Consider the following 14498-nt stretch of genomic DNA (forward strand, 5'->3'; position numbering starts at 1 on the left):
ATGAAATCTGTCATGAAATGGCTGTGCTGCAGGCAGGATAAGGATCCAGATGCATAACTTGTGAGACAAGAACTCAAAAAAGCTTTAACGCTGGAGTCTTTACATTTAAAAAAAACACAAAAATAAAACGCAAAACAAGGCAGGGCTAGAGCCAGGAATACAAAACTAGGAGGGGGGAGACACAAGGAACAAGGGAGCACACAGCAGAGAGGGAGGGCACAACAATAAACAGAGAGAGAGTCAGACAATAAATACACACCAGATAATTAGGGAAATGAGAAACCCTGGCTGAAACTGCTCAAGGAAAACAAGAAAAAGGAAGCAATACAAAACACGTGACACAAGAGACTATCAAAATGAAACAGGAAATAACACTGAGACAGAGACTCAAAATTACAAACAATCTAATTTCTCTCTTTCTTTTTTTTTACTTCAAGCTTTGGGCTCTAAAATATATCAGCTGATCACGACACTTAAAGGTAGCAGTACAATATATATTCACTTACTTATTTTCACTTACGTGTTCAAAAAAGATTACACAACAGTTAGATCCAGTTGACACACTGGGTGTGGCTGAGCCACGGCTTAGATCAGTCATATCCAGTGTGGCAAACAAATTCTTTAATCAATGCATGTTGAACAGAACTCATGTTATGTTTGTGATTGTGGTTGTTTTGCATAATTATACCATACAAAGCTTGACAGTGAATTGAAATCTGTGTGCTGTCAGCTTAGTGACACCGAAATCAGCTGAAACATTTGATGTCACCTGGTTTGAGGAGGAGTTGGATTGATTTGCCAAACAGGTTATAAGGTACATGACTGGAATGAGTGGCATTCATACATGATTGGTGCAGGGCCATGAAAACGCAACACAGGAAGTCAGGAAAGCATTAGTAACTAAACTCTCTTGCGTTTTGTCTTAATGCAGCTGTGGAAAAATGACATCCAAGAAGAGGGTTCTCCTGAAAGTCGTCCTCCTGGGAGATTCATTGTGAGGTTTTGATATTAATGTATTTTAAATGTAATTTTAAAGTGTGTTACTTCGTCGTTGGCACGAGTTGTTGTTGTTGTGCAATAAGCTGTCGCCAGTCAGAATATTAGCTATGTATCTTGCATGTAAGACTTAGTTAATCCTATTGATTTATGCACAATTATACCTTAGTTTCTGAAATACTGTTTAAGGGAATGTTTAAAACTACTTAATAAAGGTGGTTTAAGTGTGCATAACAACACAAAGCTGTTTATCAGATATCCACAACTGAGAGCGAAACAAACATTTTTCTTGATTGTCAGAGTTGCTTCCTCGTACCAATCACCGCTCTCTCACTCACGTGGATTATTACGTATTTGCACTGATCAAAGATGAAAATGAATTTACTGAATCTATTCTCTTATTATGGATGGATAATATTACCCTACTCTTGTTTTATTTTCCTTTACCACATGAATACAGACAATATAACCAGCTATACTGCTATACAGACCACATGTTAAAATGGTTGGTGATATGCTTGAAGCAGTCATATTTCAACCTGTCTATACTACATGCTGCTTTTATTTAAACTCAACTTGGAATAGAAATTTAAAAAAGCTTTAACCACATTCATAAATCTGTTGTGCTGCTGTTTCTTTTCTCAGTGTTGGGAAGACCTCCTTAATGAACCAGTATGCCATCAAGAAGTTTAGTAACCAGTACAAAGCCACAATAGGAGCAGACTTCATGACGAAGGAGGTGATGGTTGGAGACCAGGTTGTTGTATTGCAGGTGTGGCATAAAATGTAGATGGACTCTTTGATCATATGAGGACAAATGAAGATTTAATGTTTAAGGCTTCAAGCACAGCTTTATTGAGAAAAGACATTTCCAGGTCCTTAGTAGGACGTTGTTGTTCTGCATTATCTCTAGTCTTGGTGTCCTGGTGCTAACTGCGTTTCTCTTTCATTGCCTAGATCTGGGACACAGCTGGCCAGGAAAGGTATCAGTCTTTGAATGCTGCCTTCTATCGTGGAGCAGACTGCTGTGTGCTGGTTTTTGACTTGACAGCGCAAAAAACCTTCAAATCGCTTGACAACTGGAAGGAAGAGTTTCTGTTCCAGGCCAGTCCTCGAAATCCCGAGAACTTCCCATTTGTGGTGCTAGGCAACAAGATTGACTTGGAAAACAGAGAGGTTGGTATGAGATTCCTGAGACAAAAAGGTCCGGGTTCAGTATGTTTGTTAGAAGGCTGTCTCTGCCATAGCATAGATAACTTTACTTCCCAGTACTGGTATTGAATTTCCTATCAGAAAGAATGCAGGTGCTTTCCAGCTCATGATGGTAAACGAAGTGCTCGTGTTTTAAAAGATTAGCTGATAGATGTATGTTGACTAAAATGAAGACTGATGGGAGTGTTTGTGTTTCTATTAAATTACTGCCTCAAGTGTTATTGACCGACTGTCTAAATCACACTTGATATTATTTAAAAACACTGATGAATGTACCTGAATGAGCAGACATCAGGGGACAGAAATCAACTGACCAGGTAAAACTGTATAACATAACATTTGCCTGTTTTTATATAAGAAAGCAATTAGGATGATCTTTGAGGAAATACTGCTAAATATTATAGTAAGACGGCTGGAGCAGTAAACTTTCTGTTGTGTTAGTAACAATGTGATGACTGTTTACATGCCACAGATATGACTAAGGTAAGGGAAAAGATAAAGCAGCCTCTTATGAAATCAAGGTTGATTTTGTCTCTCAAGTCTATTTATAAATGGATAAGATTTAAAGATAAACTTTCAAGACTCTCACATATTTTTTGTGAAAAAACACTATTTTTTTCTGATATGTTTCATAAATGAAAGCAGAGTAAAACCTTTTCTAGTGTCTGTCAATCAAAGCAAGGAAGGAAAGTCCAAAGCACTGAGTGCGGTAGGGTTGGAAGAGCCAGATCTTCTCATTCAATTTAATTATTTCTCTGTTAAACCTTCTCTTAGTTTTAAAATGTATGCTAAGCTGTAGGTCCATCTTGCATGCCATGTCAGCCTGAGCAGGGACAATAGAGCGAGTTCCAGCGTTGGTGGGAGTTTAAACTAAAGAAACCGAGGCTGACACAGATATTAGGTTGCAGTGATTGGAGCTGATAAGCTCTCGTTCTGCTACTGTAGGTGCACAGGTGTCTCCTGTGGAAATATTCACCCAGTTCGAGTGTTTTCTGAGAACAGAACTCAAACCTTTTTCACTGAATTCAAGTGCATAGAGGTTTCGCTGCACTGGCCTCAGCATGTGTGAGCCATAATGCTGCAGTGTGAATTTACAGATAAGTCCCCGGAAGCTTGTTCTGCCTTTTCTGCTGAGTACGGTCTGGTTTATAAAAAGCTCAGACACCATCCTTCTGCCTGACGCCTACTGATGGTGTTTTAGAAGTCTCAGATAAACAGCTGGTCAAAGCTACGATCATTTTACCAGAGAGAAGAGAAACTTGAACTGCTGGTGCTCTGCATCTAACGCTACTGACGTGTGATGTTTATTTGGCTGCCACTTTGGATGTGTGACAATAATTGTGACTACATAATGTCAAGGGTCAAGATTTCAACATCCTAGTCACACAGCCCTAAAGACTGGTTAGTGACCCTCTGGCAACTTCTGGTCCTGAGGGCTACATGTACATCCTTCAGGACATGGAGCTACATGTGTATCCGCTGACCAAAAACCTCCTTGAAATTGTTTCAGTTGCTAACAGATTGCAAATACTAGGAAGCTCTCCAAAGGACAACAAAAAACTGGAAATGGGCATGGCAACATGTTGGTTAAACTTTAGTGAATACAAAGGACCTATAGAAATTCTGCATCTTTAAACTAAGATAAAAGCCCAAAGATAAACAATACAGCTGGTTTGTGGAGATTACTGCACAAAGTTTTTGTGTGATAGGAACCTCCCATCTCATGGTGCCTCTTGCTGTTTGCAGTCTTGCGTCACAAATCCAGTCAGTGTATATTGGTTTTTCAGCTGCTGCTGAAGAAAAAGCTCAGGGAGCTCTTTACTCATACTCTCTGGAGAGGAGGGTGTGTTTGATCATTTTACATCTCTCATTCTTTTGTATAGTAATCAACTGCTAAGTTTTATTTTGTTTATTTATTTTGTTTTTATTTTGATAGCAGTTTGTCCATCTTTTAGTTTAATTAACAATTAAAAGAAAATATATTTCTGCTCTTAAAAGTGCCTCCTTCACTATTTTTCTGCCTCAACACTTCTTCTTGCTTTTTCCGTGTCCGCTGGACGTCTCAGGGGACATAACAGATGTGTGAGAAAGGAGAAATTACAATACTGAGCAGAGGGAGTAAAGGCTATGGCTATTGGCTAAAGGCTATTGTATGGGATAAATAAAGATGTTTGTTTCTTGCTATTTGTACATAGCTTAATAAACTAGTGTTTTAAACATAGCTGATGTCCATAAAGTGTCACAAAGTAATCTCAAAGTTTAGAAATTTGTCAGTCTATTGGTAGACAAATTGTCTATAAAGGCAGATAGTTTAGCACTTAGGCTAACTGACCTAGTTGTGGGCCCACAACTAAAGATAAGAAGATAAGAATAGTGAGTGATGTAGTTTCTATCTGTACTTTTGACTTAAACATTGGATCATACTTTATGATCAGTTAATACAGAAAACGGAGCATTTACAAAGTGTCCACACTGTTCTGACAAATCTGCAGCAACCGTGTGATTGTGTCAAATCAGAATGAGCCAGAATCTCGGAGGAATATTTCCAGCACTTTGTTGTTATAAAGAGATAAGGCAGTTCTGAAAGCAAACAGGGGTCCAGCCTGACACCATCCAGTGAGTATAATTTAGATGATTATTAATGATATTGTATATCCACAGGTGACCACCAAAAGGGCTCAAGCCTGGTGCCAAAGTAAGAACAACATCCCCTACTTTGAGACCAGTGCGAAAGACGCCACAAATCTAGAACAGGCATTCCAGACAATTGCAAGTAACACACTCAAACAGGTGAGTTACAGTTTTATGGAATTAGGGGAAAAAATGTTGGTTTTGGAATATATTGTGGCATTGTGTGACCATTGACTTTTCAAAACTCTGTTGGCTTTTTTTTTCAGGTCTCACAGGGGACAGATGTGGAGTTGTATCATGACTTCCCAGAGCCCATAGTATTTGGAGAGAATGATGAATCTAAGTCTTCAGCAAAAAGATGCAGCTGCTAAGGGAAAACTTTAACCATCTTCTCTCTTAACTTTTTGGAAACACACTGTCACCTTGGTTACATCACCTCCAGGGAATGGAAACAGCCTACTGTTCTCCCTCCTCCATGCCATTGTTTATTCCCTCAACACTACCCTTCACACAATGTGCTGCACATGGAAGGGCCCCCTCTATCTTTATAGACAAATTAATACACATTTCTAGCATCTCTCGCAGGAATCTTGGGGTAACCTTTGACCGATTTTTCACTTTGAATGCTTGCATTAAATCTCTGGTTCATCTTTGCTTCTATCACTTTAAATCGATTAAGAAATTGAGTTAAACTCCACTGTGTCATGCTCTGAACTGGACTGAATATTTTTCATGTCTTTACTTCATTGGGTTTAAGTTTCTCATTTGTTTTGATGGTTATTATCTTAACAAGACTTCCTTGGAACTTTGAAGCTTGCACGACTGACAAACTCTTGTAAATACTCACATATCACACTGTTGCTAATTCAGCTGAACTGACTCCCGATGAACTTCCATGTACATTTTAAGATTTTTATTTTATTTGATTCGTTTTGATTTATTTTGATAATAAACAAGCATCAGTGTACATCAGTGAACTTTTGCATCCATATATCTCCAGCATGTCCCAGAGGTCATGTGATCAGGGCTTGCTGGCTCTGCAGCATACAAAGATAGAGATAGAGTACAAAAGACATCTCTCCCTCTGAGCCTGAGATCTGTGGACTTGGTGGATTAGTTTTTAAAACTTAGATTTATAAACTTGTTTTGGAGTAATTTTTTTGCTCTCATGTTTTAGTATTTTGTTGTTAAAATTTTTGATATTTATCTTAAAAGATCCTATGTACATTTTTTTTTTTTTTTTTTTGCTATATTTTAAACATGGTCTTTAACGCTATTTAGCATTGTTTTAACATGGGAGACTGTCAGGTTTGACTTGCTTTACAAGACACCATCTAGTGGCTATTAGAGGAACTGCAATTTTGGCACTTCTGCTTTAGCTAGAGGTGTTTAGCGTTCATCCTTCCACAAAAACCACTACTACTCTTCCTGCTTAAACTTTTTTTTGATAACTCAAAATACAAATTTGCCACACTTTTTCGTATATCACTTAAACGTATATCACGTATCATATTAAAACGTGATGATCATGATCTTATCATTAATGATCATGCTGTGAGTGGTTCTATTTGTTGACTCCCACATTAAGGGTGGTGGGACTGGATATCGGGGCCTTTCTATCACCGTGTTAACAAAAGTAATATAGTCAGTCCAGTGACACACTGATACATATATTTTCATGCTTTTTATTTCAGTGTAGTCATAATACTCCTGAACTCAAACTCTTTCATTTGCCGGTGAATAATAGGAATTTGCACTATTAATGACTGTTTTTGAGCCTCCTTGACCTTAGGATGGATTTTAATGTAATGTACTTGCATTTGGAGTTTTTCTACTGACCACTCAGAGCACTTTAGACTAAAAGTCACATTTTAACCAAACATTTCTGCAGTGTTTTATTCTATACAATTCAAGCACTTCTCACATCCACAGCCACTTTAGAATCACCAACTAACCTAAAAAGCATGTCTTTGGACTGTGGGAGGAAGCCGGTACAGGCACAGTGAGCACATGCAAACTCCACACAAGTAATATTGCCACCACCTGTGAATTGTGATGGATAGTGAGATGGATGAGCTACTACGTCACTTACGTTCTCGCTTTTTAGTGGCAGATGTGGCCACTTGGGATAAATTCACTTCTGGCAAAAGACCCAATTCACACACCTACGGTCATTTTAGAGTTGAACATTAGCCTAATCCCACACATGTCTTTGGACTGTATGCAGTTACCTGGAAAGAATACTGAAACTCAACAGAGAAAGGCTCTAGGCCCTTCTTGTTATGAGGCAACAGTGCTAATCACTGCATCACCAAGCCTGTGAAGATGAATTTTCTGTCTCTATTTAGCTCAGTGACAGATTGGTAACCTGTCCCTCCTGCCACCATGAATTGGATAATCAGATGAAATTGGATGGATGGGTGCAAAACACTAAAAAGTTAGAAAAATAGCAATAGCTATTCCTCCTAACTTTATAGAAAAAATGGAAATCACCCAGAATAACTGCTAACATGTTGGAATTCAATACCATCGTTCCCTCGAAGCTGGACAGGAAACTGCAGGATCTAGGACTGAGCAGCTCCCTCTGCAGCTGGATCCTTAGCTTCCTGTCTGACAGACGCCAGGTGGTCAGACTGGGCAGCATCACCTCATCCCCCATCACACTGAACACTGGTGCTCCACAGGGGTGTGTACTGAGCCCTCTCCTGTACTCACTCTACACCTACGACTGCACAGCCACTAACAGCTCCAACATCATTGTGAAGTTTGCGGACGACACTACAGTGGTGGGTCTTATCACCAACGGTGATGAGACGGCTTACAGGGAGGAGGTCAGCGCCCTGACCCACTGGTGTCAAGACAACCATCTCACCCTCAACGTCGCAAAGACAAAGGAGTTGATAGTGGACTTCCGGAGGTGCAGAGAAGTACACACCCCCATCACCATCAACGGCGCTGCTGTGGAGAGAGTGAGCAGCTTCCGGTTCCTTGGCGTACACCTGGCTGAGGATCTTACGTGGTCAGTACACACAAACAAAACAGTGAAGAAGGCGCAGCAGCGCCTCTTCTTTCTCAGGAGACTGAAAAGATTCGGCATGAGCCCCCGCATCCTCAGGACCTTCTATCGCTGTGCCATTGAGAGCATCCTCACTGGATGCATCACCACCTGGTATGGCAACAGCACCGCCTACAACCGCAAAGCTCTCCAGCGAGTAGTGCGGTGCTCTGAACGGATAATTGGAGGTGAGCTTCCCTCCCTCCAAGACATCTACAGGAAGCGGTGCCTGAGGAAAGCGGGGAGGATCATCAAGGACTCCAGTCACCCCAGCCATAAACTGTTCAGACTGCTTCCATCAGGAAGGAGGTTCTGCAGCATCCGGTCCCGTACCAGCAGACTGAGAGACAGCTTTTTCCATCAGGCCATCAGACTGCTGAACACGTCATAGACACCTCAGCTTCACTACTGGAACTTCAACATTATGCACTCCATACTGTACAGTAATGCCACTGTTTTGCACATATTCAACTCTGTATATTTTATATATTTTTTTATTATTATTATTATTATTATTATTATTATTATTATTATTATTATTATTATTATTATTTTATTTTATTTTTTTACTATTTAATTTGTAAAAATGTGTATACACACACACACACACACACACACACACACACACACACACACGTAGGAAAATATTTAGTATACACATCCAGAAATGCATACACTATTATATATTGTACATATATTTATTAGTTTCAGGTTGGCCATTCTTGTATTTTGCTCGTTTGTGTTGTTGTGTTTGCACATCTCTGTTGCTTGTGGGGCTCGCACACAAGAATTTCACTCGCATGTGCTGTGCCAGTGTGCCTGCACATGTGATGTGACAATAAAAAGTGATTTGATTTGATTTGATTTGAATGGCCTTATACAACAGAACAATGCATCCTGTTGCAGACAGGCCTCGCTCACATAAAAGCATTTCTTTTTATCCATGTTCAAAATAAGCATAGGGCTTACTAAAGTGTGTGTCACTGAGCAGTGCCATGCAGTACTGTGTATTACCAGAACTCTCAAACTCTGAAAAAATAGAATTGGAAAGGAATCAAATGAGCATCTGGTATTCTTGTTCTGCTTTCCAGGCAAAGCAAGAATACCGGAAAAAGCAGTAATAGCCGCAGGCTCTTCAGGCGTTACTGACAACTGCAAAAGCTGCATTCCAGTTAGGTAAGCAATTATAGCTGCTTTACTGGAATGACTTACCATTTAAGGAAACTAAAATACTAGCTGGGATTAAATTCTAATTTGTCAAAGGTTTGACAGCGTTTCTAGTAGATAATGGCAGATGGTGTGAGCATAAATTGAGGCAATTTAGGATTTGAACAAACAGCTTGTAGTACAAGGGGTCAGACAGAGAACCGGAAGGGGCATGTATGGAGGTGTGGTCCCACTCCTGAAGATATATCATCTCCATTTCCATTTCACATTACGGTGCATTATAATGTTGGTAGACGTTAATTAGCTACAACAGACACTCACTTTGCTTTCCTTTTTAACGTAATAGTTTCGATATACATGAAAACCTGAAAGGTGTGGTTTGTTGTGTTAACTAATTATCGTGGAATGTTCAGATTTGCAAATTGATGATGATTACTCTCAAGTCATGACAAACAGCTCATGATACACTTCTACATAAGTAATGCTACACTTCCTTTATAAATTATAAGTATTATTATCGATACTGGTATCAGCCATACTGGCCCTGTATTTGCTTGGTTACAGATCGACAGTATCATCACAGCGGCGGCAGCAGCGGATAATTTCCGGAATATTCACAGAAGAGACTCCGTTAGTGCAGCTACTTCCGCCTTTAGCCGCCTCTCCTGACACTGAGAAATGGTAAGAGAAATTAGACATATGTGCTTATGAAACGACATAGCTGAATAGTCGTACATATTCGGCGTTGTGGGTTTTGGGTTTGTAGCCGTTCGTTAACGGAAAATGCACCCATAAACGGATTTTGTTACTCCCCATTTGTGACACTTAGAGTAGCTAGGTGACCGGGATTGCTAACAGGCTAATTTTAGCCAGCTAGTTTTCTTGCTAAAAGAAAAGGCAGATTGCTGTTTGGTTATAGTTCATATGCTGATGGTGTGAACAGATAGGTCCTTACTCTGTAGTAATATTAATTGTTAAATAGCGTACAGTGCTGTCTGCGGTGTTGAAAAGGGAGGGTTGCATCTGGCGAGCTAGTTGTCACAGCTGACCTGATGTAATGTTTGATAAGGAGAGATTTAGGGTGGAGGTGCTGCACCCTCTGGAGCTTATGTAAAAAAAAAAAAAAAATTCTATTGCTAAGCCATGTTGCATATTTGAATAAAAGCTTTTAACATTTTTATTTGTCTTACTGACTTTTGTAGGGCATGTGGCAACACTCACCGAACACTTTTTAGGCACACTTTGCTAGTACGTTTTGCTTCAGGTGTGCCTTGAATGTTAATAGCACAGATTGAACAAGGTGCATTCATCACAGATTTTGGGCCATTTTGGCACGATGGCATCACACAGTTGCTGCAGGTTTGTTGATTGCATGTTCTTGATCCAAGCCTTCTATTACACCGCATCAGAAAGGTGCTCTACTGGATTCATATCTGATCTCTCATCATGTTCACAAAACCAGTTTGAGATGTTTTGAGCTAGGAAACATGGTGTCTTATCCTGCTCGAAGCAGTCATCAGAAGATGGGTACAATGTATACAACAATACCTGGGTACTCTCTGTGGGATTTAAATGGTGCTCAGTTGGTGACAAGAGAATATTCTCATGCCATCACGCCACCAATGACACCAGGCTGGATGGATCCATGCTCTCATGTAGTTTACCTCAAATGTTGATGTTACCATCTGACTGTTGAAACTGTCAGCAGCAATTGAGACTGATCAGACGGTAAAGCTTTTCCAGTCTACCGTTGTCCAATTTTGGAGAAGGTTTTTTGTTTTGTTTCTTTTTTTTGTTTTGTTTTTTTAGTTGTTGCCTTCCTATTAGCTTGAAGCACTGTGGCCAGTCACCTGACCTGTGGCATCAGCAAAGCATTTTCACCCAGAGAACTGCGGCTCACTGTATATTTCTTTTCCTTTTTTTTTTTTTTTTTTGGGACCATTTTCTGTAAACCCTAGAGATGGATGTGTGGGGAAATCTCAGTCAGTCAGCAGTTTCTGAAATACTCACTTAAAACCTCCTTTCTTCCCCACTCAGATGCTCAGTTTGAACTTGAGCAAATTGCTCGACCAGGTCCACATGACTAAATGCACTGAGTTGCTGCCATGTGACTTGCTAATTAAATATTTCCATTAACAAGGAGCTAAACAGGTGTACCTAATAAAGTGACCAATGAGTGTATGCTGCATTGTGATATTGATGACTTTGATTTATGGATGTGATCAGAGGATAAAGTGAACAAAGTCATTACCATTTTTTGGCAGTTAAAAAATATACAATATAAAATAAAATAAAAACATGTTTGATGAGGATCCCTTAAGTGTCATCAAACAGTATGTATCTCATTATGGGCTAACTCGCCAACTGAAAATCCTACTTTGGTTTTCAACTGGGTTTAGATCTGGTGAGTGCAAATGCCATAACATATGACTCACATCATTTTTAATACTGAGCAAACAATTCAGCCCTTTCATGCTCTTTGGATGGAGCCACAGTCATCCCCGAAAACCCCGACCATGTTAGGAATGTTTTCTTGGTGTACACATACATATGGTTAAAGATGACTCGCTTGACCACATCCATTCTAATCTCTCACAATTTATTTCTAATAAGGGGTGAAATTCTCATTAACCCTACTATAACGTCTGTCTGTCACATCACATTGTCATCCCCAAAAGGAAGTTGTCAGCAACTGCAATTTAGCAACTTCCTTTTGGGGATGTTTTTACAGTAGATTTAAATAAATCTCCTGTCGTCCATGTGCCAAAAATGAATCAGTGTCACTCAGAGCTACCTGCGTTACAACAGCTGCATGTATTATGTTGGTATTATGAGATTTTATATATCTTCTACACCAGCATCAGTAGTGGATTTCTTGGTGGTTTCTTTCTCCTGTTATGGATACCTTTATCTTGGTGTTAATGACAGGACTGTATTTTGACTTGACATACCTTTTGAACATAAGCAAGTATTGCAAGCAGGAGAAATTGTATGAAACACTCATGACCTCTCATTGTCCAGTCACACTTGGCTGTACCTGGGAATAGACAGACATGGTTAAGAAAATATTCTCTTGTTTTTTTTTTTTTCTTCGATTTTCACTCTCAGACAGCAACGTTGCGCCCGTATCTCAACGCTGTGCGTGCCACACTGCAGGCCGCCCTCTGCCTGGAGAATTTCTCCTCACAAGTGGTGGAGAGACACAACAAGCCAGAAGTGGAAGTGAGGTGAGCCTAGCAACAGCGTAAAACTTGAAGGAGTTTAACATCACAATGCCTACGGATCTATAGTGTTTATAGTCTGCGTGTGTGTTTCTCTGGTTCTTTTTAGGAGCAGTAAAGAGTTGCTCCTCCAGCCTGTAATCATCAGCCGTAATGACAAGGAGAAGGTTTTGATCGAAGGCTCCATCAACTCTGTCAGAGTCAGCATCGCTGTCAAGCAGGTGAGTGCAGACCCTGACTTACACCAGATGTTAGTAATTAACACACTCATGTAAACGTCACAGCTGTTTGTAATTCCCATTATTATTTTTAATTAATTAACTAATTTGTTCTAGGCCGATGAGATTGAGAAGATTCTGTGCCACAAGTTCATGCGCTTCATGATGATGAGAGCAGAGAACTTCTTCATCCTGAGGAGGAAACCAGTGGAGGTAAGTGGCCTTGGAAAATGCATCAGTCACACTTAGATGGTTCCTATTAGAGGTGTTGGGCATTTTGTTGCCATTGACAATAATTATAATATTTAAAAAATGAAAAAAACTGTTTTAAATTCTGCAGCTTTCTACACATAGTTTATTATAATTCATTTGCCAAAAGAAACCAAAGACAACGTCAAATTTAACCCGCATTGTTATTATTGTTATTATTACTAATAATGATATTATCATCAGTACATACAGTACATCAGTATTGTTTAGTCAGAGGATTTTAGTCAGTTGGTAGGTGGTTGCTGGGCAACATGGTGCCATTATGTCATTCATAATTTTGTGTATATAAATGAGATGTTAGTATTGTGAAATTAAACTGATGCAATGCCTATAACATGTTATAGGTGCATAAATGCCACAAATGGGTCATTTAGCACATGATAAATGTGCAAAAATACAGAAAATCGTATGATAGGTCATTGCACAGACTGTCCTGTAATTATGAAAGATAATGTTTTCTTAATTTACTGTGAACTTTCCTGTCATTTAATTGTTTATCTTTTCGTTAAGTATTTTTATGTAGTATGTAAGGGGTGGGCAGTGTTCAAGAGGAAAATTAAAAATAAAAACTTTTATGAACCTTCAAGTGTCATAAACATTATTAAACACAAAAACTTTATATAGTTATGTAGGTAGCGACATGTTCTTAAAAGTTGTTTTAGGTTAAAATAGCAGCTGCCCTTTTACCTCCAGTGTTTTCCACAAATAAAAGATAAAGTTTAGTTGCAAATAACAAGCTCATTGATTCAAGTATTGAGAGTTATATTACTTTTTGAACTCAACAGCATTCAGTTCAAGTGAATGTGGTGATGAGATCATCGTTAACATTACTGTTCTCTTTAATTTCACAGGGCTATGACATCAGCTTTCTCATCACCAATTTCCACACAGAACAGATGTACAAGCACAAGCTAGTGGACTTTGTCATTCATTTCATGGAGGAAATTGACAAGGAGATTAGTGAAATGAAGCTGTCTGTCAATGCCAGGGCTCGCATCGTCGCTGAGGAGTTCCTCAAAAATGTGAGTTTCAGTAATTCTTTCACGTGCAAAACTTTAAATAAAGATGACCAAGAGTTAAAATATGATTTTCATTGCTTTTTGTTCTTCTGTTGCAGTTCTGAGACCGAAGAAACTCGGAAAAATGCATTCCTTTTGCAATCTTGGCCGTCACTGTGGAGCGTTCACATCAGAGGAGACAAACTATGATCAGCCAATAAAAGCTGAGCTACATAAGACGTACAGTAATGATGTACAGGCCAATGAGCTTTTAGCCTTTAAACTTTAATTCCCTCTGTGCTCAGAAATGTTGGTGGTTGTACATATTGAAGATTTACGTGTGAAACATTCATTTCTGCCTTGAACATAACGAGTCAGGGCAGGTCCTTAAAAAGAGTTATCAATATTCATGAGCACAGGCTAATATGGATCTTTTTTTTTTCCAGATAATTTAATTTTTTTAAATATATAGACAATATATATATATACTATATGCATATTAATTTCCTGTTTTGTTACAACAGACTTCAACCCATGAATGCAATCAATTGGATAATGATTCTTGCTGTAGTTCACAAGTACACAGACGAGTCTGTCGTCGATGAAACAAGAATACATTTGCTGGCAATGAAGACGAATAAAAAAACCCCAGTCTGCTTTGTATTTTCTGTGATTTCTGTTCAGTCTTTAAACACAACTCCAGTTTTCTTTACAAGAAACATTCAAATTT

General features: G+C 39.1%; 2 protein-coding genes across 3 annotated transcripts; both read left to right on the forward strand.

The window, feature by feature from the left end:
- Window positions 1-861: 861 nt before the first annotated feature.
- LOC308401984 (ras-related protein rab7-like) lies at window positions 862-5811 on the forward strand. The gene is made up of 5 exons (XM_080890466.1): window positions 862-994; window positions 1642-1768; window positions 1954-2172; window positions 4870-4998; window positions 5106-5811. Exons 1-5 carry the CDS (start codon window positions 942-944, stop codon window positions 5208-5210), a joined length of 633 nt encoding a protein of 210 aa, XP_080746592.1. The 5' UTR covers window positions 862-941; the 3' UTR covers window positions 5211-5811.
- Window positions 5812-9046: 3235 nt separating this feature from the next.
- On the forward strand, window positions 9047-14431 carry arpc4 (actin related protein 2/3 complex, subunit 4). Of its 2 annotated transcripts, XM_080892318.1 has the most exons (7): window positions 9047-9070; window positions 9626-9742; window positions 12170-12288; window positions 12392-12503; window positions 12618-12713; window positions 13622-13792; window positions 13888-14431. In XM_080892318.1, exons 2-7 carry the CDS (start codon window positions 9740-9742, stop codon window positions 13891-13893), a joined length of 507 nt encoding a protein of 168 aa, XP_080748444.1. In that variant the 5' UTR covers window positions 9047-9070; window positions 9626-9739; the 3' UTR covers window positions 13894-14431. The 2 variants fall into 2 exon arrangements, with proteins under 2 accessions (XP_080748444.1, XP_080748443.1); XM_080892317.1 differs by lacking the exon at window positions 9047-9070 and having other exon boundaries at window positions 9317-9742.
- Window positions 14432-14498: the final 67 nt, after the last annotated feature.

The sequence above is a fragment of the Rhamphochromis sp. 'chilingali' genome (assembly GCF_963969265.1).
Source record: "Rhamphochromis sp. 'chilingali' genome assembly, chromosome: 9".
In the NCBI taxonomy this organism is placed as follows: Eukaryota; Metazoa; Chordata; class Actinopteri; order Cichliformes; family Cichlidae; genus Rhamphochromis; species Rhamphochromis sp. 'chilingali'.

Bases quoted from the DNA above. Each gene is read 5' to 3' on its own strand.
- LOC308401984 (XM_080890466.1), top strand. From the start codon at position 942: ATGACATCCAAGAAGAGGGTTCTCCTGAAAGTCGTCCTCCTGGGAGAT. The intron at 1,769-1,953 runs GTGTGGCATAAA...TTCATTGCCTAG, and splicing joins ACCAGGTTGTTGTATTGCAG to ATCTGGGACACAGCTGGCCA. The intron at 2,173-4,869 runs GTTGGTATGAGA...GTATATCCACAG, and splicing joins TTGACTTGGAAAACAGAGAG to GTGACCACCAAAAGGGCTCA.
- arpc4 (XM_080892318.1), top strand. The intron at 12,504-12,617 runs GTGAGTGCAGAC...AATTTGTTCTAG, and splicing joins TCAGCATCGCTGTCAAGCAG to GCCGATGAGATTGAGAAGAT. The intron at 12,714-13,621 runs GTAAGTGGCCTT...TTAATTTCACAG, and splicing joins TGAGGAGGAAACCAGTGGAG to GGCTATGACATCAGCTTTCT.